The sequence below is a fragment of the Andrena cerasifolii genome, chromosome 11 (assembly GCF_050908995.1).
Source record: "Andrena cerasifolii isolate SP2316 chromosome 11, iyAndCera1_principal, whole genome shotgun sequence".
In the NCBI taxonomy this organism is placed as follows: Eukaryota; Metazoa; Arthropoda; class Insecta; order Hymenoptera; family Andrenidae; genus Andrena; species Andrena cerasifolii.
In genome coordinates this window covers 1,265,479-1,290,315 of record NC_135128.1, presented here as the reverse complement: position 1 = coordinate 1,290,315, position 24,837 = coordinate 1,265,479, and the positions used below count along the sequence as shown (strand labels likewise).

Here is a 24,837-nt window from a genome sequence, read left to right as displayed (position 1 = left end):
TTCCTTCTAGAGGCTTCCATGGAGGCAACGCAAAGAGACATGTCGCATGCGACGCGTGCAAGAGTGATTGCACGTGCTGCATGCGATAAAAAGATGTGACGATGTTACCGGTTGCCAAAAAATTGCTTCAGTGGAATCCCACCTTTATTTAATCAAAGTGCACAAGTGTGGCCTCTTTAAAGTTGTTCATTTACATATATACATGCAATTCATTGTTTAAAGGACTTTTTTTTAATAAAACCTATACATATTTTGACATACATACGTAGTAATAACGTTATTTTTTTTTTATTTATTACACTGATGCATACGAAGTTTATTTGAGTTTGAAATTTATGTATGATAACGTACATCAGCGATGTCCCGATGGGCGGTCCGAGGACGCGAGCATCCATAGCTTTTTCTACGAGCTGGGCGGAAGGGGGTGCTCGAAGCCAACGAAGCAGTGAACATGCAACGGATAAGGAAAACTCTAGTAGTGCACATGTCGGCTCGTACCCTTAAGGTGAAGTTCCACGGCGCGTGGCTCGTCGACTCGCCGAAGCTGGGCCAGCCGAGCCGCTTCGCCGAGCCACGCGCCGTGGAACTTCAACTTTAGGGCACTTACTATATAGAGTTTTCCCCCTCTGTTGCACGCCTGCCGCTTCATTGGCTTCGAGCACGCCCTTCCGCGCGACTCGTAGAAATTGCTATGGATGCTTGCATCCTCGGACCACCCATCGGGGCATCACTGACGTACATAAAACGACATGTGATTGTCAATGTTTATCTATGTTATCATCATATTATATTTCTTCAGCAGTTTTATTACTTTTTAGAAAACGAATTTTTTCGAAATCGAGAATCTGTGAAGATAATATTTAAAGAGATTTTTAGCATCGAAACTTCTAATTTTTCCTATTTTTCAATAATGCTCTTCAAAGCTCTTCAGAGCTCTTCAAAGATTGAAAGAATTTGTACAATAAAACACAGAAATTATGTGAATTAAACACATTTATTTTTTCATGCAGTTGGACTACTTATATCCAAATAATGGACATTTTGTGTGTACCAATTGAATAGTTTATTTAATGAAAATTATTTATATAATTTAAAAGGAGCTATTGTAAAAAATTTCAATACAGGCTGACATTTTTCTAATTCTAGGCTAAATATTTTACAAATTATTAAATTTACTGATTGTAATTCTATAAAAAGTCATTTAAAGTACAATAGTTGAAACTAAATTGATTCTTAGTGCATTGATTTAAATTACAATTTTTTAGCGTGTAAGGAAACATACTGAACAAATATTCCAATTGCAACTTTATTGTTTAAACTTTATTTTCATTTCTAATTTAAGAAAATTCATTTTTCCAGGCACAAAATATCCTCATAGCCATCATTGTAGCAGCCATTTTTGACTTTATAATTGGCACTATTATAGGACCCTCAGATACAAGCCAGAAGGCACACGGATTTATTGGATTCTCTAGTAGGTGAAACACAATTCTTTTATCTAGGATATATTAGAAAATAAAAATAAGAGGATATTAAACAATAAATAATTGAGAAATTGAACAGTGGCTAGGTATATCCCACATAGCACACAGACGTCTTAAACACGTCTGCTATTGTCGTAAAGACGTCTTAAAGACATCCATAGACGTTTTTTACGTCGTTTGTCAGGAAACGGTACGTCTTTATTGTCTTATAGACATATTTAAGTAGTCGTGAAGACGTCTTAAAGACGTCCATTTCAAACTTTCACGACGCCTCAAAGATGTCTTCGTAAGGACTTGACTGCAGCTCTTTAAAGAGATATTAGGAGATATTAAGCGTGACTTGATTCGTGTTTATTTTAATGAAATTAAGTGTTTTGAAAAAAGATGCCCATCAAGTAGCTGCTCTTTTTCTCATCTGAATAAGTCTATTTTCATGCTGATCAATATTTTCGTTTCTTCATAAAAAAGAAAAACATCTTGCAATAACGAATGATCGAGACAGTTTTTAGCATATTCAAGTTCAAGTCGAAAATATAAATTTCCTTCGTCAAAAACGCGGGTACTCGAGAAAGACGGTATGGCTCTCTTATAGACATGACTGCTGGACTTGTTTATGTACATATACGTCTTTAAGACATCTAAACACAGTCGTTTAAAAAATGTCTTGGCATGGACGTCTTAGAGATGTCCTAAACACTTATTCGGACAGACGTCTTAGAAACATCTTAGGACAGACGTGTCTTTACAGTTTACACAGTTGTCTAAAAGACGTCTCCACACAGACGTCTTAAACACGTCTCAACACAGTTGTTTAAAAGACGTCTCCACACAGACGTCTTAAAGACGTCTTAATAAGGTCGTCAGACGTTCAGGCCAAAAACAGATGTAAAATGGGCGTCTCTAAGACGTCGTGTGCTATCTGGGGTGTAATCTATTAATCATTTAGTGACGATGGTTCATTCAAAATATTATATAATAGCAGTTCCAGATATTATTAAGCAAGCACTTAACTCGAAATATTGAAAACCGCTAACTCTTTTATAGCGTTTCATATACCACGTTATTTTTATTTCCTTAGAAAAACTCAACTTATATAATGTAGGTATTTTGGCAAATAATAACGCATAAATGATTTCTGTGATAGTAATTCAAATATTTCATTGTCAGTTCAAATAGTGATAAAAAGAGAATGATCAGGAATTTTACTGATCTTTCTAAACTACCTACTTATTAATTTAAATATCACAATACGACATTAACGTCTTTATTCTTGTCTGGCTTTATAACCAAAAAGGCTCCTTTCCTATTCTACTATCATCTTAATATACAGGGTGTCCCACTAAGGAGTGGACAGCGCGATATCTCTTAAAGTATTGTCGATAAAAATATAAAAAAAATAGGGAATTGCATGGTTCGAGGGGGCCCATTTATTAGCGCGAACGAATTTTGTTTTCGATTATTATTTTAAAAGATACGATGGTCAAGTTCGGTTTTTCAAATGGAACTATTTTTTTTGAAGACCTGAGTTGATAGTGCGTTCCAAGACAAATTCAATAAGCTTTAATGTATACACTTTATTTCCACTGGTTTTTAAGATATTGCGCTTGCAAAATTACTGATTTTCACTGCAAGAAAACCCTCTGGAATAGCAAGGACCGGGGTCGGTCTTACTGGCGCTACGGGTGGCATTGCCTGTTGAAACTGATACCTACCTGCCAAAGGTCTACGACAGGGTTCGCAGGCCCAAAAGCTGGACAATTCATTTCCGTCAGAAATGCTACTTAGGTAGGTACATCTGCGGTATCGAGAAGCGCATCGTTACTTTTATTTCGCACTTGCTTCTACGCTCGGATGGCCGGTTCTTTTGTGAGGGATGCAAGTTGGATTGGTTCTGATACAATCTGCTCCCTATGGTTGAAATTTAGTCTAGCAACTTTCACTCCTCCTAACCTAACCAATCCAACTTGCATCCCTCCCAAAAGAACCGGCCATCCGAGCGTAGAAGCAAGTGCGAAATAAAAGTAACGATACCTACCTAAGTAGCATTTCTGACGGAAAAGAATTGTCCAGCCTTTGGGCCTGCCATCTCTGGCGTAGACCTTTGGCAGGTAAGTATCCATTTCAACAGGCAGTGCCACCCGTGGGGCCAGTAAGTCCGCCCCCGGTTTTTGCCATTCCAGAGGGGTTTCTTGCAGTGAAAATCAGTAAATTTGCAAGCGCAATATCTTAAAAACCAGTGGAAATAAAGTGTATACATTAAAGCTTATTGAATTTGTCTTGGAACGCACTATCAACTCAGGTGTTCAAAAAAAATAGTTCCATTTGAAAAACCGAACTTGACCATCGTATCTTTTAAAATAATAATCGAAAAGAAAATTCGTTCGCGCTAATAAATGGGCCCCCTCGAACCATGCAATTCCCTATTTTTTTTATATTTTTATCGACAATACTTTAAGAGATATCGCGCTGTCCACTCCTTAGTGGGACACCCTGTATATGTTTGTGTGTTTGTCTATCGCCTAAAAACTTTCGAACGATAAACCTGGGGGTCACGAAATGTGCCTCAGCTCATTATGTCTTATTAATCCAGATGAATCTGACTATTTTCACAAAAAAACTAAAAAGAAGTTTTTTTTAAAAAATCAGAATCTAAATTTCGGGCGACGCCGAGTAGTAAAGCTAGTGACAGTATAAATCTGCATTAAATAGGTTGTATTAACTTTTCAAGCTTATAGTTTAACTAAGTAATATTAAAATAAACTTCGAGACTTTTATAATTAACTTTACTTTCTACAATTTTTCTAACCAAAATTATCTTCTTGAACCCATAGGTGAGGTTTTCATGAACAACTTGGGACCCAATTATCGGTTCTCTGAAAACAACAACCAAACCTTCTTCTCTGTGTTCGCCATTTTTTTTCCGTCGGTTACCGGAATCCAAGCCGGAGCCAATATTTCTGGTGATTTGAAGGACCCAGCCAGCAGCATACCAATAGGAACACTTCTCGCTTTGCTAATTTCAATGTTGAGTTACGTAACCTTTGTCTTCTTTGCTGGTGGTGCGGCCATAAGAGATGCCAGCGGCCTCGTCAGTGCTAATAACACTATTATAGATTGCATTCCGCAAGTGAATTGCCCGTATGGGTTACACAACAGTTATACGGTATGCGACTAACAATAAGTAATGAAATAACTCCTATGAAATCGAAAGATTACAGAAATATAAAAAACTGTAGAACAAATTGAAAATAGTTAGTAGGTATTCCTTTTTGAAAGAGTTTATCAATTTAAGAGGGTCTTCTGATTGAAATGACAGAAAAATTAGTGTCTTTTCTGTGAATTCTTTGAAGAAAGGAAAAGGAGGAATATTAATATCAGTTTTTTTATATTATATTTAGAAATATTTATAATATCAGATTATATTTTTGTTTATGGAAAACCATTTAATTTTCGTCACCTGAGTGAATTCTAATTTGCCTGGTTTCATAGTACACCTCTCCAATGGACGAAATAAATATCTCTCGAAGAAGTAAATCGATGGACTTGAACCTTTCATTTTCTATAAATAGATAATTTTCGATACAGGTCTTCCAAGAAATAAATAAGAAAAGGTAAAAAAGTCTATATAGATTTGAAGTGGCGCGATTTTGTCAATTTTCAACTTTTTATATACAAGTAACCATATTTACTTGTTACGAACAGTAGGACGGTTCAATTTTCTTACAAAAAACAGCACGTTTGTCTTCGTTGTTACCAAAACTATCACGTTTCGGTTTTCGCTGCGAAAACTATCACGTTTGAGCGGTTTACCACGAAAAGTAGCATGTTCCGTTTGTAGTGACGAAAAGCAACACATTTGGATGGTTGGCTACGAAACATTGAGTGTGTCAGTAGTATAAAAGTTTATTTAAAAGTTATTTCTTACAGTAAAAATGTTGACAATACATTTAGACACAATATTGGAATATGTAAAAGTATGCAATGTGGACAATTTTACTTGCTCCACTTTTTGGCACTTTTATGAAAACTTAAATTGAGATCATTGTTCATTGTAACGTTACAATTTGCTACACAACATTTTTTTCTGCATACAGTTCGTCGATACTGTGAAAATTGGTAGACCGCAATAAATTATATACCTGCGTCGGCCATTACTATTAGTTCCGGTACCGACCGCTATTGTCGCATACTAATGTTCTACTCCCAATAGAGATCAATGCAAGTAACCACGAATTGATATTTCTTTCCGTTTCTTAAAAAGAATAATTCACGAAAAACACTAATTTTTCGGTCGTTTGAACCACAACCTCTTCTTAAACCTGTACGTTGGCTCTTAGAAGGATTTCCCATGTATATAATCCTTCTTTATTTAATGAATAATGGAACTATTTATTTATTCAAACTTGATTATTGTTTGAAGATAAAAATTGCACGAGTTCAAAATTGATCACTGTCGACTGTTATGCCTTAATAATCAAACATATTCCATTTTGAAAGAAAAAAAATAAAACCTTTAGAATTTATCCTGTCAATCAGGGGTACATATTTTAGAACAAGGCTCTTCAATGTAGCGGCTCCTCACGCGCCTGCTTCCCCTTCCAATCTTTATTTCACGCAACGTGCCTTCCGTTGTCAAAGAGACCGCGCGACGCTACGAAGACTGCCATGACCAGAGTTAGGAGCGATGGGGCCGCAGTGAATGGAGGGGGAACCACCTATAGGAGTGGTGGTTATGCATGCATGAACTGCGTCTGCATCAGTCACGTACACATTGCCACCGCTCCTGTAGGTGTTTCCCACTCCATCACTGCGGCCCCATCGCTCCTAACTCTGGCCATGACGGGCTAGCTAGTTCGTCTTCGCGGTTAGCATCGCGCGGTATCCTTGACAACGCGGGAGAGAATGGGAGAACCCCGAGCTTACGCGTAAGCGACCTTGGAGGGCCCTGTTTTAGAATTTGCAATGAATTTATGAATTTATGTGTTATAACTTTTTAAAAATTCCCATTACATTAACTTGCTGGAATCCTCTAATTTTTGTTTGAAGGTGATGCAGCTTATGTCTGTTTGGGGTCCATTCATCTACGCTGGTTGTTTCGCAGCAACTCTCTCGACAGCTTTGACAAACTTGCTGTCAGTGCCACGATTAATACAGGCATTAGGGCGGGATCGAATCTATCCTGGTCTGATTTATTTCAGCAAAGGATACGGGAAACACGGCGAACCTTATCGTGGCTATGTTCTCACGTTCGTCGTTGCAGCGTTATTTCTTTTAATTGGTACCAGTAGAATTAAATATCTATTTACATCTCATATAATCTACAGTCGTACAATTAGACTATTTAGTACTTCTATATTGTATAATGTATACTCTCTATTATTTAACTTTCTGCGGTTATTGCCCAGTTTTTTAATCAACTCAATAATTGTCTGTGTCATAAATTTTATTGTCTTTTAATCATTTTTCAATCAATACAAGTTGTTACATATAGTGATTATGAAAACGAAGTTAAAATTGTTGTTTTAATGGACATCCATGAAGAATTTTGATACTAGCTTCCAAGTGTGATGTTGGCAGCACTGGTCAACTTTAGAGAATCCCCTCATTCTGTATAATATAGGGTGCGTTCCGATTCACGCATAATGCGCATAAAATGCATAGGATATGTCACGTACCCTATGCACTTCATGTGCATTATGCGTGAATCGGAACGTGCCCATAATTTATAGGATACTACAGTACCTACGTATTAACAGTTTGCGTAGCGCAAGGATTTGAGAAATTTCCCTTACAGTCAATCAGGTTTTTCCAAGCGATCTCTGCTGCCAAGAAAGTTTTGTACAAATCAAATTCCGAGCTTATTGTCAGTTTGTTTCCAATATAAACATTAGGAAACACTCGGATAATACTTTTGACGTTTTCCAAAAATTATCGACGTGAAAATACGCCAAAACCATGCAGAGCATGCAAATCCTTCGGCGTGTTTCCACGCCAACGCCACTCATAGCATCAAAATACAATATTTCTTCTACAGTTCATACTTTACATTTTCTACAGTTTCATTTTTTATACATATACAATGAAGCAAAATAATTTATTTCCATTTTACAAAGTACCCAGTTTTTTATAATACATATAGGCCATAGGAGTATACATACATATTTGCATATCATTATAGTGACGCGTACAATTAAACTCATTTCGTACTGAGTCAAGTCTCAATAGCTTGAACACTATATAATTACGAAATTTATTTTTCAATGTACAACATCACAGTTTCATTGAAAGAGAAAATGGAATAACTTACTATTAGTATTTTACTTTCCAAAAATTACAGTAAATATAAATAATTGTAGTAGCGAACAATAATAATAATTTAAACAATACTATCTATATATATATTTCTCAATTTTCTGTTTTCAGCAAACTTGAACGTAGTAGCACCCCTGATATCAAACTTTTATCTCGCGTCCTACGCCTTAATTAATTTCTGCACTTTTCACGCGGCATTGATTCGACCACTTGGATGGCGTCCTACATTCAGAGTAAGGAATTAATATACCAAAAAAATATGAACAGCTTGCAAATGAAATGCAGGTGTATTATTCAACAACGAATGGACGCTTAAGACAATTCGATATTTCTGTACAGTACTATAACACCTGGCTGTCGCTGTTCGGCTTTATCACTTGCGTTTCCATAATGTTCCTGATTGACTGGGTGACCTCGCTGGTCACTTTTGTCATTATCTTCGCGCTGTATTTGATAGTTGTTTATCGAAACCCGGATGTGAATTGGGGCAGTAGTACGCAAGCTCAAACATACAAGACTGCACTTTCTATCGTATATCGGTAAGATTGTTGAACAGGTTTAATATTTCTTACAATCATTCATGATCATTTTAATTTGCTTCACTTCATATGACATATGTATACATATACGATAATACTTCATACATATACGTTGAGACGACTTCTGCGGTCTTGACTGACCCCGCGAATTCTTCTACACATGTTTGTGGCTTACTTTGCTTTGTTCAATTACTATTCATCTTGCTAGAATGTAAATTGTTGTGTCGCGTTAAAAATTGGCCGAAATTTTATTCATTTAATTTAATAATTTCATGTTGCCGTTTCATATAAATTGGAGAAATACGTCTTTAGATTTTGTATAATCATTTAAAATTACTAATAATATACAAATATATTATTGTGCAGGTTTGGTTACGTAATATTGTTTTTAATGTAACTAGACCATACGGTATGTTTTATACATATTGAATTGAATGGAATGTTGCAGACTGAATTCAATGGACGAGCACGTCAAGAATTACGCTCCCCAAATGTTGGCACTGACCGGATCACCTGGCGCCAGGCCAGCGTTGCTCCATCTGGCAAATCTCATTACGAAAAACCATTCACTGTTGATTTGCGGGGAAGTATATCCGGTATGTAGTAGAACCAAACAATCCTACTTTTCCTGTGAACTTTGTGTCTTATTCTTCGTGCCATTTTAGTAAGTTCATCGTAAAATGCTATCACATTTTTCTGCCGAAAATGATCAATTATCCATTATTATTTACTTCTTTGTGAAGTACACCATTATATCCTTTCTACTTTTTAACTTGTTCTAGGAGATTAAGAAATTTAATTTTTATAATATACAATTGAATTTTTATCTGAAAATATATATATTTTCGGTATAGTTTGATACAAACTATTCTTATTAAAAGGAATTAGCGTAAATTTCATATTTATTCTCTTTTCCTTTCCATATGCCCACTCGATAACTAAAGCCATTGTGGGGATAATGAAGCGCCGCATAGTAGTAGTCCGGAATCGTAGGAAAGGTGAACTTCATATCACTGTTATTTATACGTTATTCATTATAAATGGAAGTTTTAGGATTTTTTGAGCCATAGAATCTGATTCTGGTATTATTTTATTCTAGGATAACGAACTACCCTTACAAAGAACTTCCATATTCCCGATCGAATTTCCAGTATGAAAACTTACATGGTCATCACTATGTAACTTTTTACACTGGTTTTTTAATATTTCTGCAGCGTAAATGTTTTTTCGGATTGCATAGCAAAATGCTAAAGTGAATTTTTATGTGATGATAAATCGCGTTATAATTTGCGCTGATGCAACTTGCAGCAAGAGATTCTGATGCAGCCATTTTAAGTAGGTTCTAACAAATACTCTCATGCAAAATTCATCGTGACTACGCATGAATAACGATTTGTAAACGTAACTAAAGCGGAAAAACGAAATAAAATAGAGATTCACGAAAGGGTATTTTTCAAAAGGTTATAACATGTATATCCTTTTCATATTACATGTACTCATGGGTGAAAATACATTTTATCACGCTACATAGCCACATTTAAGTAAACCCTTATCCATAGAAAAGTATGGTGAGGCAAAGTACGTAAATTTCGGGGAAAATCTTCAAATTTTTTCCCACCTCCAATGATCTTGACCTTGGTAGTTGTCAAAGTCACCGTCATCACTGACCTTCAGAAGGTTTTAGCGATTCCTCGTTGTCTGTTAAACAGTTATCAACGATTCGTGTGTACCCCCAGTCAGCCACGTCCGTTTTGCAGATTTTGCTCAACGCCCGAGTACAAATGTTTGTGACAGAAAGACTACAGATTTGATATAGGATTTGTTATATTCGATGATGAAAGCAGACTGACAGCAGAAAACCAACAGATTGTGCTGCCTTAACCTGCGAGCAGATTAGCGGCAGGGTCTGACATCAGGATCTGACCACAGAACCATAGTTAAATGCGGACATAGTAGGCCCCGAATCTGACGCAGAATCTACTATTGCGAGATGAGAAGAAGCAAGACTACCCACAAGCTGAAATGTCACAGGGGCAAGAGGAATTGCCCGCTCGCGTCAACGTATCCCCTCCAACACAGTTCGTCCCGTGACGAAGAACGCGAACGAAACCAATCGCAACAATCCGCGGATATGGACAGCCGCTAAGAACCGAAAAGTAGGACTTCTTGGAGGGGATAAGGTGGAGCGAGCGGGCGATTCCCCTTGCCCCTGTGACATTTCAGCTTGTGGGTAGTCTTGCTTCTCATCTCGCAATAGTACTCGAATCTGTTGCATATTGGCTGGCATACTGCGGTCAGTTTGTTTACTGGGTCGGTACAGTACGCACTCGTTATAACCCCGACGGTTCCGCGCGATCAATGGCGCGAGTGAGAAAAGCTAAGAGCGAGCGAGAGGAAACGAAAGAGCCTATTACTCCTTCTTGGGTTCTGTCACTCTCGTCCGAAGGATTCCAAGAAATGGTGGGGATAGTCGCCGAGCGTACAACGCGTGGTAGAAGCGGGATTATAACAAGTGCGTACAGTAGTTGTTTGGGGCTAGATTTTCTGAGAGATTTAAGATAAAAAAATGTGTTTCAAAAACATACTCTCCCTGCAGAATAACATTCCGACAAGCAAAATACTCCTCCAAAAACGGTAAATAGGTAGGCAGCACACAGGCAATTTGCGGATGCGCACCATCCATAAGTTTTGCTCGTTCAAATCCCCACGACCCACCATTTCTGAAACACCGTTTTTTTTTATATTAAATCTCTCAAAAGTTGACAACAATATATGTCAAGGCCCAGATCATAGGAGGTGGGTCCCCTAAACAGCATGTTTATCGTTTCATGTATAGTACAGAAGTCCAAATCATCCAACACTTTGTGTCAGTGTAAACCTAACAATGCTGCGTCATGTTTTCAGACTAGACTGTCATATCGTTTACGATCGATGCGATTAAGAAACGGTTACGCATGGCTGCATCAACAACGCATAAAGTCGTTTTATCACGTGGTGGAAGACTTGTGTTTCGAACGGGGCGTGTCAGCTTTGATGCAAGCTGCAGGTGTTGGGAAGTTAGCGCCAAATGTAGTTTTAATGGGCTACAAAACGCACTGGTCCACTTGCAACCACAAGGATCTTCAGGAATACTTCAACGTCCTTCAGTAAGACGGTTAAAGTTATTGCTACTACTATATGTATACAAACCAGCCATCTTTTCAATGGGGATGATGGTATCTAAAATGCATCACGAAAGCATACGAACGTGTGTAGTCACCAAAATATGATGCATAGAATATGAAAACAATATTAAAATATTCAAAGTATTTTTATGCCTATAAAAAGACACGACTGTTGCGTAGAAAAAAGTTGATGAAACACTGACAACTTATATATCAGGTCCAAAACGTTTATTGCTAACATAAGCAGTATGAGTGTATTCGAACAGAAAATTTTGATTACATTATTAAAGATTAATATTTAGCTGCTTTCCATTTTTATAACCTTTGTGTAGCTCATGTTTGCAATAAATAATTTTTCACTGCTGCATACGTAAGAAGTATGATGAAAGCACAGTTCTGTGTAAAAACACCCTGTGATTTACAACCCCTGTAAGCTACCATAAGTTATTTTTGGAAGACTATCAAGTTCGTCATCTGTTCCCCTCGGCTATCCGTTTCCGCAAAAATCGGTGTTCCAAAATTTATTGCCACCTTTTTTTCATAGGCCAGTAGGTCCTACAAGATACATATACTCCCATAACTTTCACGCAGAAGCGACATTTACTAAACACTTGACGAAAACAATAACACTATCGAAGTTTATAGACGTAGTCCTTGTCACTGTTTATGGCACCTCAATCACCCTCGTAGCCTCAGGCTGTGACATGTAAGATGTTCTTCCCCCTAATATGTATTTTGCTCCTCTTTCACATCATATTTCTCAGAAACATGTTATCAGACTTTCTGCAAATTATAGTAACATAGTATAAGTACCATTTATTTTTCTTATGAAATGATAGATTTCAAAATGTAGCAACAAATAGAGATTCCCTCTTTTGTAAGGCTTCGATACGGTTAGATGTGCTTTTTAACACAGTAGTCTCGTAATATTGTCAGTTGAGTTGTGTATTGCACCAGCTCTCCCATGTTATACATATAGGGTGTATACTATTACTATAGTCCTAATAGTTGCGTTTCATAGAGTGGATTTTACTTGTAATTAAGGAAATAATTCGAAATTAACAAAGAACGATTTTATTTTTGTGTAAAAAAATTGGGCTCCATATCAATACTACACAGTGCGATATTACACATGCAATTTATCGCACATTAAAATCGAACACAGAATATAGTGCACAATTTAGAACACATGCAGTTTAACGCACATTTTTTTTAGTGCACATCAGGATAGCGCACAGCAGTACACACAAGATAGTACACATACAATTTAGAACACATGCAGCTTAACACACATTTTATTTAGTGTACAACAGGATAGCACGGTAAACTTGCCGATGAACTGGGCCCCCGCCGATTTCGATGACTTTCACATATGTTGTCAAGGTCGTCATTCTAAACAACATTTCCTTTTAAACTTTTTGGCGGTCGGCCTTAGTTTCGGAGATATTAATAAAAAAGTTTCGGCATAATACATTGAAATCTGTTTCATAGGGGGCCCCAACCAATACTAATACCATCGACTGTAAAACAGTTGACGGTGACGAGAAAAGCGAGGGCCCAGTTCAACGGCAAGTTTACCGTACTATCTTGTGCGTGAAATTTTGCTGTGCGCTATCCTGATGCACTAAAAAAATTTGCGGTAAACTGCATGTGTTCTAAATTGTATGTGCACTATCGCATGTGTACTATCTTGTGTGTGAAACCTTGCTGTGTGCTATCCTGATGCACTGAAAAAATGTGCGTTAAACTGCATGTGCACTATCTTGTGTGTGAAACCTTGCTGTGCGCTATCCTGATGTGCACTAAAAAAATGTGCGTTAAACTGCATGTGTTCTAAATTGTATATGCACTATATTGCGTGTCCTATTTTGATGTGCACTAAATTGCATGTGTACTATCGTACTGTACAGTATTAATATGGAGTAAAAAATTATGCCTTAACGATATATTTGTTTGTAGAAAATCCATAGATTCAAACAATATTCGTTACGAGTATTATGTAGAACATTAATTAAATAGAAAATATTGATGCAGTTTCTGTTTTACATAAAATAAAACACTGTGCTCATTGCAGCAATGCATTTGACCAAAAATTAGCCGTGGCAATGCTGCGAATTGCGGAAGGTCTGGACTGCTCCGAAGTTGTAACTGCAAATGGTGATGAAGAACACGGCGCTCTGGCACAAAGCAGCTATGATTTACCGGGGAGCACTTTGATGCATGTCGATAGCAATTTGTCCATGTCGAGTCAGATTCCAAGAGTTCAAAGTGTACCGACAATGGGTAAAATAAATTTATTTATTGTAAAAATCTTAAAAATATTCGATGTCACTTAAAAACTTAAAGGCCCTCGAGATGCTAATACTTGTTGTAGTGAAATGTTGACATATGCATCAACTGCCAGATTTCATGATAATTGTTACTAAGTTTGTAGATCGGTTTCCGTGTCTCAGCATCAGAAGCAGAACTGGCGTCTTGCTCACCAGGTAGGCGTGTGAGCAAGATGCATGTTTCACTGCAACATGTGTCAGTGTCTGGAGTCCCCTTTAAAGAAGACGAATTACAATTGAGGCACTTAAAAGAAAAATTAAATTATTTCCAGTGGTATCTTTGTAGAAAGTACATTAAAAAATCATTGTTATATTGGAAAAAGAATCTCCAGCTCCATTCAAAGATTACATACATTTAAAAATTATAAGAATATTATTTCTTAGTATGTCTACATATAATAAAATTGCTTAATTCATTCAGTGTTCCATCTTTCTTCATTGTCTTTCACAAAAATTATGACAGATTGAAGATTCTAATATGATACGTGTTCCAGGAACTCAATTCGTGCCCGTCGATGGACCAAAAATAATTAGAGATTCACCAACTCACGGAAGTGCACGAGAACACCTCAAACACAAAAAGAAACACGCAATCGAGAAATTAATGTAAGAGTTATAATTACCTATATTTTATAATTTACGCATTTTCTATTCCTGGGTATTGTACACATTTCAAATCACACACAATACTCAATACATCCATTTCTCAAAAAAACACGCAATCAAACAGCAATTGTCATTATCATTAATCATATGTACGTCTTCACCTTCAATTAGTCTTTGAAAGATTTTCAAATTTAAAGTTGAAAACACTGACAAGTCGTGTTTTCTTGCAGTTTGCAATTGAAAGTACTTTTTATAATACAGTAAATATCCTACCGAGTATTATAAAATTGTTAAATGATACGTATACAACTGTAAAAATATGATTCAATTATCTTTTCATGATTAATATTACACCAGGGATTAAATAGTCGTGATTACTATAATAAAATCACAAGTTCTATGTAGTCTGATTTTAACAACAAGTATTACTAATATTCACACATGCTCGTCAAAATATTCTGCATAATTTAATTTTGACTGTTTAGTAATATTTAAATAGGACAAAAGAATAATTATAACATCATTAACCTATCAATAGTATCATAAAATTTTGTATGTTATAAACATTCAGGGAGAAGAAGCACGCGATGGCAACCGTGCCTGAACACTTGGCAATTTTCCATAGAAAACATAAGAAGGGGACAATAGATGTGTGGTGGTTGTATGATGATGGAGGTAATTCATAAAATATTTACACGTGTTTGCAAACGATTGAGGTGTTTACAGTTTATACTTATTGACATTAGGCTGATGCACATGAAATACCTACTTGATTTTTTAATAAAGCTCCCCATGCACTTATTTTCAACAACTAAATAAGAAATCAAGGTTGCATTTAGTTGCTTCTTACGGTCGCGCATCCGCTATCGTCACACGTGATGAATTGATCTCTTGCGCTGCTTTAAAAGCGACGAAACCGATTGAAATGCGCCTACCTCTACCTATAATACGAAAAACTGGTGTAAATCCTTCATTGAAAATGCACGCCTTAATGCTTGCAGCAATTCACACCGATTTTTAACACGCAAATTATGACGATTTAAATTGGGCGATAGCTATATGACACTAGTCTTTTAGCCTATCTTCGCTAGGCATTACTGTCCTATATAATAAGACGTCTAAGCTAAGCACAATTTTTGTTGGAAACCCCTCTAGAAACAATTTTCCTTGCAAAATACGAAATTTTCCGACTTTTGGGTACCTGTCTAATTAGTCACCTGCCCTGATAGCCAGATCTGGGCAGCAGAATCTGACGTCAGAACTGCAGCAGTCTGTGTCCGCATTTGGCTGCGTTCTGATGTGCAGAGCCTGAGGTGCAGTGCCTGATGTCAGATGGACAGCAGATCGACAGCAGATCGACAGCAGATTTCGCCGTCTGCTGGGCAATTGCTTGGTAATTCTGGACCTCAGATGGCGCTGTTGCTGTGCCTAGCAGACGGCGAAATCTGCTGTCGATCTGCTGTCCATCTGACATCAGGCACTGCACCTCAGGCTCTGCACATCAGAACGCAGCCAAATGCGGACACAGACTGCTGCAGTTCTGACGTCAGATTCTGCTGCCCAGATCTGGCTATCAGGGTGAAGGGCATTTCGCGGGACTACGTCACACGGGTGCTCGGGGACACCCAAATCCAAGGCATCCGCCCCCCCCAAGGAAATACCGATTTTCTAAATTTCGGGTACGGGGTCATCCGTTAAAACTGCAACCTACGCGCGCGTGAGCAGACGAAATGACAAAACCGCCTCACGGACGCATTCCACTACAACCATTCACAGGCCCGGCGCGGGCGTTCGGAGGGCTGCCAGCGACCGTTGGACAGCAGTGATGCCCGAGGTTCGAAAATTTTAGGATAGTCTCTTTCAAATTAACGTCGCAAAGAGCTGTTGCGAAATTTCCCGGCCTGGGTTGAAGAATTTGGGGTCTTTTTCGTATAACTTTTGAACTATAAAAGATATCGGAATGCAATTTGCGCCCAAAAATGAGGAAAAATTATTCCCTCTTAATGATGGATAATTTAAAATATTTTATGTTTACTTAATTTTTCTTTTATCAATTTTTTAACCATAATTGTTGTGAAAAGCTTTTGCAAACCGTTTATTTGATACTGTACTTAATGCTCTTTTTAAAATTCACGGTGTTGATAAACAATAGGCTAGTTGTTTCTGTATCATTACTTTCTTAAATTGAGAAATTAAATTTTTATTCATTATGTGTTAGTTCTGCAAACCTCAGAATCTATTGTTCTGGTTTTCTTTTTCTTTAATTTTATTCTTAATGCAATGCATGCATAGATCGGACGTAACGGGTAACTAATGGGACGTGTCTTTTTGATTGTAGCGGTGTTCGAATTTTTTTTCTACAATTGTTGCGTCTGAATGTTTTAACCTTTTAGCTTCTCAACACCACGCTTATACCGGCTTCCGTTAATGTCATTTTTTGGAACGATGCGCCATTATTGTAGCTTTTACACGCAGGTGGCGAAAAATCTCTCCGTACAGGGGTATAGCGCCGCGGTCAACCCTGTCGTAGCTAATTTTTTTTTAATTAAGACGGGTACGATACCAGTCAACATTGTTTTCAAACCTCATTACAGTGATCTAGGGTGCGAGTGGTAAACCGACCATAAAAGCGGAGCGCGCGGCTCGCTTACCTGGGCCGGGAAATTCCGCACAGCTCTTTGCGACGTTAATTTGAAAGAGTGGTCGCTGACAGCCCTCCGAACGCCAGGCCGGTGAATGGTTGTAGTGGAATGCGTCCATGAGGCGGTGTTGCCATTTCGTTTGTTCGCGTGCGCCTAGGTTGCAGTTTTAACGGATGACCCTGTACTTTTCTGGTACCTACAATAGGTACCTGTCTTGTCTTTCGTCATGTCATGGCGAAGAAAGGAAAATAAAACAACCACTAAGGTGTTCAGCAGTGTTTAAAACCTTTAGGGTCCACAAGATAAACATAATTAAAACCTGTTTTAAGGCACAGGTACTACCTGCATCTTTGGGTGTCCAGCAAACTTCATACTGAATTTGAAGCTTTTAGATCATCGGAAAGTACGAAAAAAGTCTAAACAGATTTGCTAAGCAACGAACAGATACCTTAAGCGTCTTATTATATAGGATTGTAACGCTCGCGGCAGTTCTCGATTCTCGGCGGCTTGAACGCGCGCCCGCAAATGATTCGAGCTCGAATAAACCGTCGAATGAAGATACAAATATGTATATGTATGTACAAATGAAAACATTATTCGACGCTGAAGAGGAAACGCTCGTGGAATAAAAAAAGTATCTTTATTCGTTGAATAACTTCTCATCGAATAAATCTATTCATCTGTTTCCCGTCGAATAAAAATAACCCGTATTATCTTTATTTGACAAATGATGAATAACTTATTTATCTTTTATTCGTTACTTTGAATTTTTATTTAGATACAATTTTCTTAAAAACATTGATATTGCGCATATGTAGTTCCCAGATAGTACACGATGTCTAAAACACACCTACAGGTACAGACCTAAAACAGACGTAACATGGAGGTCTTTAAGACGTCGTGTGCTATCCGGGATATTGGTCATATACTATCCTAAATTCTGATCGGGTATCTGAATGAAATTGACGAAGACATTTACTGTGTCATTTAAAAGGCATATATGTATGAACAAATATACATTCTCTCGTAACAATTTATATTTAAAAAAATCGGTTCCGTATCATGCTAAAATGCAATTTAGCAAATGAGTTCCGAAAAATTAAAGGTCAATTAAGTTATTGTAACCTAATAGCAATAAAGATAATATCAGCTAACGTTTAGGAATAATATACTGTTTGACTTCTTGTTGTTTAATTTTAAAATAATAACGCATGACTTCTCAATCGTTTGCAATTTGATTATAAAAGAATGTAGGCTCATTTGTAAGTGGCAGAGGTTCTTATTCGGCAGGTCTGACGATCCTTTTGCCATACATAATTAGCACGCGCTCGAATTGGGAACACTGTAAAATGCGAATTTTTGCATTAGCCAACCACAAGCAGGACATCGTGGCTCAAGAAAAAGAGTAAGTTAGAAATGATCGAGTAATATTAGTGGTATAATAAAAAAAAACATCTAGCATACTTTTAAGCAGGGAATAGAGACCGAAGCAGTGACCGGAATTCATTACCGGTTACATTTCTCTTAATAACCTCTGACCATAATGAGAAATAAGACAAATTTTGATCGTAACATGTAGTGCGAAAATCTGAGAGGTAACCGAAATGCTTGACCGATTTCTTTTCGGTTAAGAATCTCTGCCCGTATTGTAAGATGACAGAAATTCAGTTGAGAGAAATTCTGAGAGATATTTTGACCGTAATTCCGACCGAAGTAAGCGAAATGCTGACCGTGATTCTGGCAATGAGAGAAACGGTTGGGTCTTGGATTCGACCCAGCTGAATATGTAATTAATATTCAAAATAATTAACAAATTTCAGTTACGAGTTACGACTTGCGAGTCGCAATCGTAATCGTAACAAATTCTCTTAAAAATTTGAGCCGACCGTATTCCCAACTCTCATGAATTCTGGTTCACCGTATTTCTACCTCTGAAGAATTTCAGTTGACCGATTTCTATCTCTCAAAAATTTCGGTTGAGAGGAAACTCTTAAGCGATTTTCGCTCGCCAATTCCGGTTGAGGCGACTACGAGAATGCCATTTCAGTCGTCTCACGGACCGTGACCGTAACCGAAATTATATCGGTCTCGACTCCTTATTTTTAAGCTTAAAGCTTAAAATTACTCCCCTAAATTTTTTAATGATGTTTCTTACAAGATGAGAATACAATATTCCCTCCGTGTAGACCCGACAGCGAACCCGAACATCGATTCTATACGAAGGAAATATGGAGGCAAACATCGTTTATGATACTGATTTTTTACATGCTTATTTGTAGATATCTAAATAACGTTACTTTAAGCAACCACGAATAGGAATAGATTTTATAGTATCGTTAGACTAAAAATCGCATGAACCAAATGCAGAAAGTTAGATACTTTTATCACTGATTATTATTTTTATAAACTTTAGAATGGCTGAAATCATGGCGAAGTTCAGGATAAGATATACGAGTTTGAAAATGGTGGACGACATTAGTATCCAACCGAAACAGGACACTCAAGATTTCTTTGATAAACTCATATCTGATTTCCGAAAAAACGATTCAGCCGATTCTGGTAAGAAAATTGAATTAACTGGCAATAATTATCACCGTCCATCATCAAAACTGATTTGATTTTTTTACACCAATTTATAATTTGATTCCAGAATGCTGTGTGACAGATCTTGAACTTCAGTCTCTAAAAGATAAGACCTACAGACAATTGAGACTTCGAGAATTATTATTAGAGAATTCCAGTCAATCCACATTGGTCGTAATGTACGTTTTTATAAAATGTATATAAATAATAAGAAATATCTTATAACGTTCTAATCCCGCTTTTGAATATTTAAAAAAATAGTTGCACAGATTTTTATAAATATTCACGCATTAACTATTGGGTGTGGTAATTACAACGAAATATACTTGCAAATTCCTATTTTCAGGGTCCTTAGTACATGGAATAGAAATCCTTATGTATTCTTTGGATTTTCTAACAGATTTGTGCTTTTCAAATTTTTTATATTCTTTTATATCACTTTTACATATTATACAACCCGTAATTCGTGCTCATTTTTTATCTGTATGGTTGGTTATTTTATATAATTGCATCAATATTTCAATCATATCATTTAATTCTACGAAAAACGCAATCGTTTCACAAATTCTTCCCATTAGTCCAGTGAAATTAGGATCTGTCTTCGGAATAAATCCCAGCAAGCTAAATATTGGTATGGGTCTTTATTTTGTCGTTTTAAACAGTATGTCAAAAGTCTCCATCGATCCGTGCGCCGCTAAAAATTTTACAGAAGGTTGAAAAAAATAATAACAGTTTTTCGCGAATATCTCGTTATCTAGCAGTTTTCCGATAAAAAGAGTTATTACGAAGTTTATAGCTTAGTAAATTCTCTACAAAAAAGGTGCTATGAGTTTTTTTTGTAGGAGTAACCACTTCCATGTATGTCGGGTTACTAAGTTTCGACTCCTATACTTTTGACAAGGAAAGATCTCGAATCTGGAAATTTAAAAAATTATGAAACTCTGTAAATATGTAGAGGATGTCCTCCTGAGTACAACGCAATTTTGTTTGCTGCCCAAAATCACTCCGAGAGGGTGCAATGGACCCCTGGAAAAAAAATTATTTTGTATTCTTACTCGCGAACTGTAGGAGATAGAAAAAAGTGTTCAGGAGAAAATTACATCTTTTAATTAGGACTATCATTGGTAAATTATAGTTCATTACAGTTCTTAGGGTTCGCCAGTTATAACACAAAATTGAAAAAAAAACGGATATTCAGGGGTCAATTGCACCCTCTTGGAGTGATTTTGGGCAGCAAACAAAATTGCGTTGTACTCAGGAGAACATCCCCTACATATTTACAGAGTTTCATAATTTTTTGAATTTCCAGGTTCGAGATCTTTCCTTGTCAAAAGTATGGGGGTTGAAACTTAGTAACTCCTACAAAAAAACTCATATTACCTTTTTTGTAGAGAATTTACTAAGCTATAAATTTCGTAATAACTCTTTTTATCGGAAAACTGCTAGATAACGAGATATTCGTGAAAAACTGTTATTATTTTTTTCAACCCTCTGTAAAATTTTTTAGCGGTGCTCGGATTGATGGGGACTTTTGACATATTGTTTAAAACAATCAAATAAACGCCCATACCAAAATTTAACTTGCTGGGATTTATTCTGTAGATTAGACAGATTTCCGTCTAATTTCACTGGACTACCATATTTTGGGTAAAGTCATTATGCCGTCAGTGTAAAACTTCTTCGATTTTTTATTAATGCATACATTTCATACCACGCGTGTTACCGGTAGCCCATGCTGAACTTTCCATTCAAGCCAAACATATTTACTAAATGCGCTAGTGTAGGCCATCGGTAAAAATAGCACGGTATTCAGAACGTGTTAAAACATTCTTAAATACTGTTTCTCATGGTGTTGACATTTTCCAATTTTTTACCCAGTAAAAAATATTTCAATCCACGAAATAACTGGTAAACAAAGTGTACAATCCACTTTTCATCTTCTTTTCTTCTTTTACTTCAGTACCTAATGGTTTAGTGCTGCACTATGCAACCAAAGACATGCACATTACCATGCAATCAAGATGATTCTGTTCTGTGAGTGCCGTTCCGTAGTTCCAGCTACGAGACCACCCTCGTTGTTTTCCGTCTATAAATTGTTGGTTTTGGAAAATTTAACATTTCAGACTTCTTGTGAATCAACAAATTTCACATTTCTTCCATTAAGTCATTCTACTTTAGTCTACATATATACCTTACAAAGAAAGGTGCTTAAAACTTTGTTGATTTCACGATGTTTCACTATGCAGAAATCACTATGCTCACTTTTCAAACCCATATAAGTACCTACTCTCCAATGTCTTCACAAAACTTTTCTCAAACGGCAAAAATAAGTTGCATTAGTCTCGTATTCCTCTGTATTTGAAAAATCTATAATGAAATGCATGAATGCATCGTGACACAAGCTTTTTGGACGATCTATCACCTTATCAAACCAATCAGTGGATTCAATGAACTAGTACGGATTGGATTTAATTTAATTCTTAGTCGATCTTAGTAAAGTTGAAACAGTTAGACTAAAAAAATTTACTACTAACTTCTGTCACATAAATAACAGATTCTGTGAATTGTAGGTCACTACCAATGCCACGGAAAGGCGCAGTATCAGCCCCGCTTTATATGGCATGGTTGGAGGCTTTAACAAAGGATATGCCACCGACACTTTTAATACGTGGCAACCACACGTCAGTACTGACATTCTACTCGTAGTTTACCGACATCAATGTAAACAATAAAATAATTTTAGTCGCTAGAATGATTTGCGTTGAACAGCGTCATGAAAAGGTTCTCGCGGACGGTGAAGACGTTTTCTGATGCAGACAGACAGTATTCGGTATATTCATACCAAAAGTTGTGTAGGTACTTACTTATCGTCTGTTTTTGTTTTCTATACAGTATTCGCCCCAACGTTTAACCCTATGGTACTTAATGACGAGATAATTATAGCGTAGAAGCGAAAGACAACAGTATAAGGATTTCAATAGGTGGTATTATACAGTTACTTACAAAAGTATCGATCAAATTTACACGTAATGTATTTTATATATTAAATTACTTTTAAAGTAAACATTACCAATTCGAATTCACATTATTATAATCTAAGGTTCATATACTTTAATTTACGGTGCATTCAAATGAAAAATTATATATAGTTCATTAAAAATAGAAGTTATTCGTGAAAGTAGTAAAGATCATGCATAAAAATATTCTCCCAAATTCAGTATAATTATCCTATATTATTATCTTACTTAGGATAAATTAATACTATTCACCATATTCCTGCAATCTTATTATAAATTCTAATCTATCATGCAGGATAGAACTCATAGTCTGTTGTGAAATTCGCACTTACCTTGTCCGATTCTTGTATCAAAATTTGTTTCGGCATTTCTTGGGTAGATGGTACTACCTAGAAGCATATTAATCAAAGTATATTGACGCAGATTAAAATTTGTACTTTTCACTTCAAAATGAAGTACACATATAAAATAAATTATACGTATGCAGTGGTAGGATTGTTTTGTGAGTACCCGTAACTTTAATACTTGTTTCGAGGACACGCTAATAGAAAGGTACAGAAAAGGGCGGAGCGGAAAATTTAAATTTGAATTTTCGGTTGGCCTGGGTGTGGGATAGTTGTCTTTTGATTAACCAAACACAGCTCTAAAAAAAATTTGAAAAAATATTCATGTCTGCAGGTTCCTTTTTCTCCTAAAAATGATTATATGATTATTTAGGAGAAAAAGGAACCTGCAGATATGAATATTTTTCCAAAATTTTTTTACAGTTGTGTTTGGTTACTCAAAAGACAGCTATCCTGCACCCAGGCCAACTGAAAATTTAAATTTAAATTTTCGCCTATATAGTATCGCTCCGCCCTATTACACAACGATAGCTTTTCAAAAATACATTGTACTTTTACGCAAATAACTATCTTGTTTATTGAGCTAATGATAAATGACTTTTATATTATTAGCGAATATTAGACATAATTTCCTTTAGCATCTTATTGACAAAATAAAATGCACGTTCAAGTGCAAACTTTAGTTTCTCATTCAATATCATACATGGATAATTTATCTCGAGGATGTGTTAAACTTAATTCATGAATTTAGTTATATTGTATTACAGTTGATATTAAAATGTCTGTAACTGTATAGTATTGAATTGAAACAGCAGATAAAAAGGAATATTTTTTATTTTCCTTCGATAATATATTTCTTCGTCGTTTTATTCATACTTGTGAATGATTTGCTTCAACTGTTAATTGTTCCAAGCAATAAATAGTTTCCTCTCTAAATACGACTCAATTGATTGTTGCAAATGGTAGCATTTTTTATTTTGAGAAACGGAGATACTTAAAAATAAAGTATTTATTTCTAAACTAATAGAAAATATATTACTGATACTTAATAAGAAATATTATTTAGACAAACACGTTGTTCACCAATTGAATAGGAAATTAAAAAAGAAATAGTGACTTAAATCTTTCACAATTACAAAATCAAAATGGAAGACGAATAAATTCCTGCGAAGAAAGTCTAACCCTGAATTATTTGCAGTTAAGTTTATCGACTGGAAAGCTGGCACCATTATTTCGCTGTAGTATATAAATAATTTGTATCAGTAAAATAATGTAGTCTCTCCATTATTTACAAAATAATATTATACCTTTATCTTTATACGTTCAACTAATTTTATAAATAGAACGTAACAATCTTACCATCTATGTATAATGATGTAAAGTTCATTCTCTTTGCAGACAAAACACTGCTGCAAACGCACCACTTGTAAATATAAAAATAATGCAAGGAAGATTAGTAAAATTATATCTACACACGATTATAAAAACGTGTTATTTATTTTGTAATTGTATTTAACGATATTAATGCAAAATTATTATAATAAATTTATTGTAATTAATTGTGTCGCTAAATTCCTGAATTTATGATTCCCGAGTTTCATATGATAATCTTGCTGTGATTAAAAATTGAAAATCCATTTTTCTTACTTATTTTGAAAGTAAATATTATAGGAACGAGCACAATTCAGGAATCAGTGCTTGGTGTTCGACTTCTCCCATTGAACGAAGATGTTCTATAATCAACATTTACATAATCATTATTTAATTTTAATTATTCCTAATCTCTACATGATATATAGATAAAAAATCTTGCGCG

General features: G+C 36.1%; 2 protein-coding genes and 1 long non-coding RNA gene across 8 annotated transcripts in view; 1 reads left to right on the top strand and 2 right to left on the bottom strand.

Annotated features, from left to right (window-relative positions):
* The window catches only part of Nkcc (sodium potassium chloride cotransporter), a 146,658-nt gene extending 122,078 nt beyond the window's left edge, over positions 1–24,580 (top strand). For 3 of the 4 annotated variants that reach the window (XM_076822744.1, XM_076822746.1, XM_076822745.1), the window contains exons 6-19: positions 1,360–1,474; positions 4,316–4,647; positions 6,531–6,762; positions 7,908–8,029; positions 8,136–8,335; positions 8,784–8,931; positions 11,240–11,481; positions 13,574–13,782; positions 14,324–14,435; positions 15,007–15,110; positions 18,368–18,482; positions 19,491–19,636; positions 19,728–19,839; positions 22,231–24,580. In XM_076822744.1, coding sequence (XP_076678859.1) covers positions 1,360–1,474; positions 4,316–4,647; positions 6,531–6,762; positions 7,908–8,029; positions 8,136–8,335; positions 8,784–8,931; positions 11,240–11,481; positions 13,574–13,782; positions 14,324–14,435; positions 15,007–15,110; positions 18,368–18,482; positions 19,491–19,636; positions 19,728–19,839; positions 22,231–22,366 — 2,325 coding nt within the window. In that variant the 3' untranslated portion in view covers positions 22,367–24,580. Of the gene's footprint in view, positions 1–1,359; positions 1,475–4,315; positions 4,648–6,530; positions 6,763–7,907; positions 8,030–8,135; positions 8,336–8,783; positions 8,932–11,239; positions 11,482–13,573; positions 13,783–14,323; positions 14,436–15,006; positions 15,111–18,350; positions 18,483–19,490; positions 19,637–19,727; positions 19,840–22,230 lie in introns of those variants that run through there. The other variant, XR_013086687.1, reaches the window with a different exon arrangement.
* LOC143374607 (uncharacterized) lies at positions 12,766–14,366 on the bottom strand. The gene is made up of 2 exons (XR_013086707.1): positions 14,057–14,366; positions 12,766–14,014 (listed from the first exon to the last, which is right to left on the bottom strand). It is a non-coding gene; the product is annotated as an uncharacterized LOC143374607 (long non-coding RNA).
* Positions 24,505–24,837, bottom strand: part of Naxd (NAD(P)HX dehydratase) — a 57,999-nt gene continuing 57,666 nt past the window's right edge. For all 3 annotated transcript variants that reach the window (XM_076822815.1, XM_076822813.1, XM_076822814.1), the window contains one exon: positions 24,505–24,754. In XM_076822815.1, the coding sequence (XP_076678930.1) occupies positions 24,706–24,754 (49 nt within the window). In that variant the 3' untranslated portion in view covers positions 24,505–24,705. The remainder of the gene's footprint in view (positions 24,755–24,837) is intronic.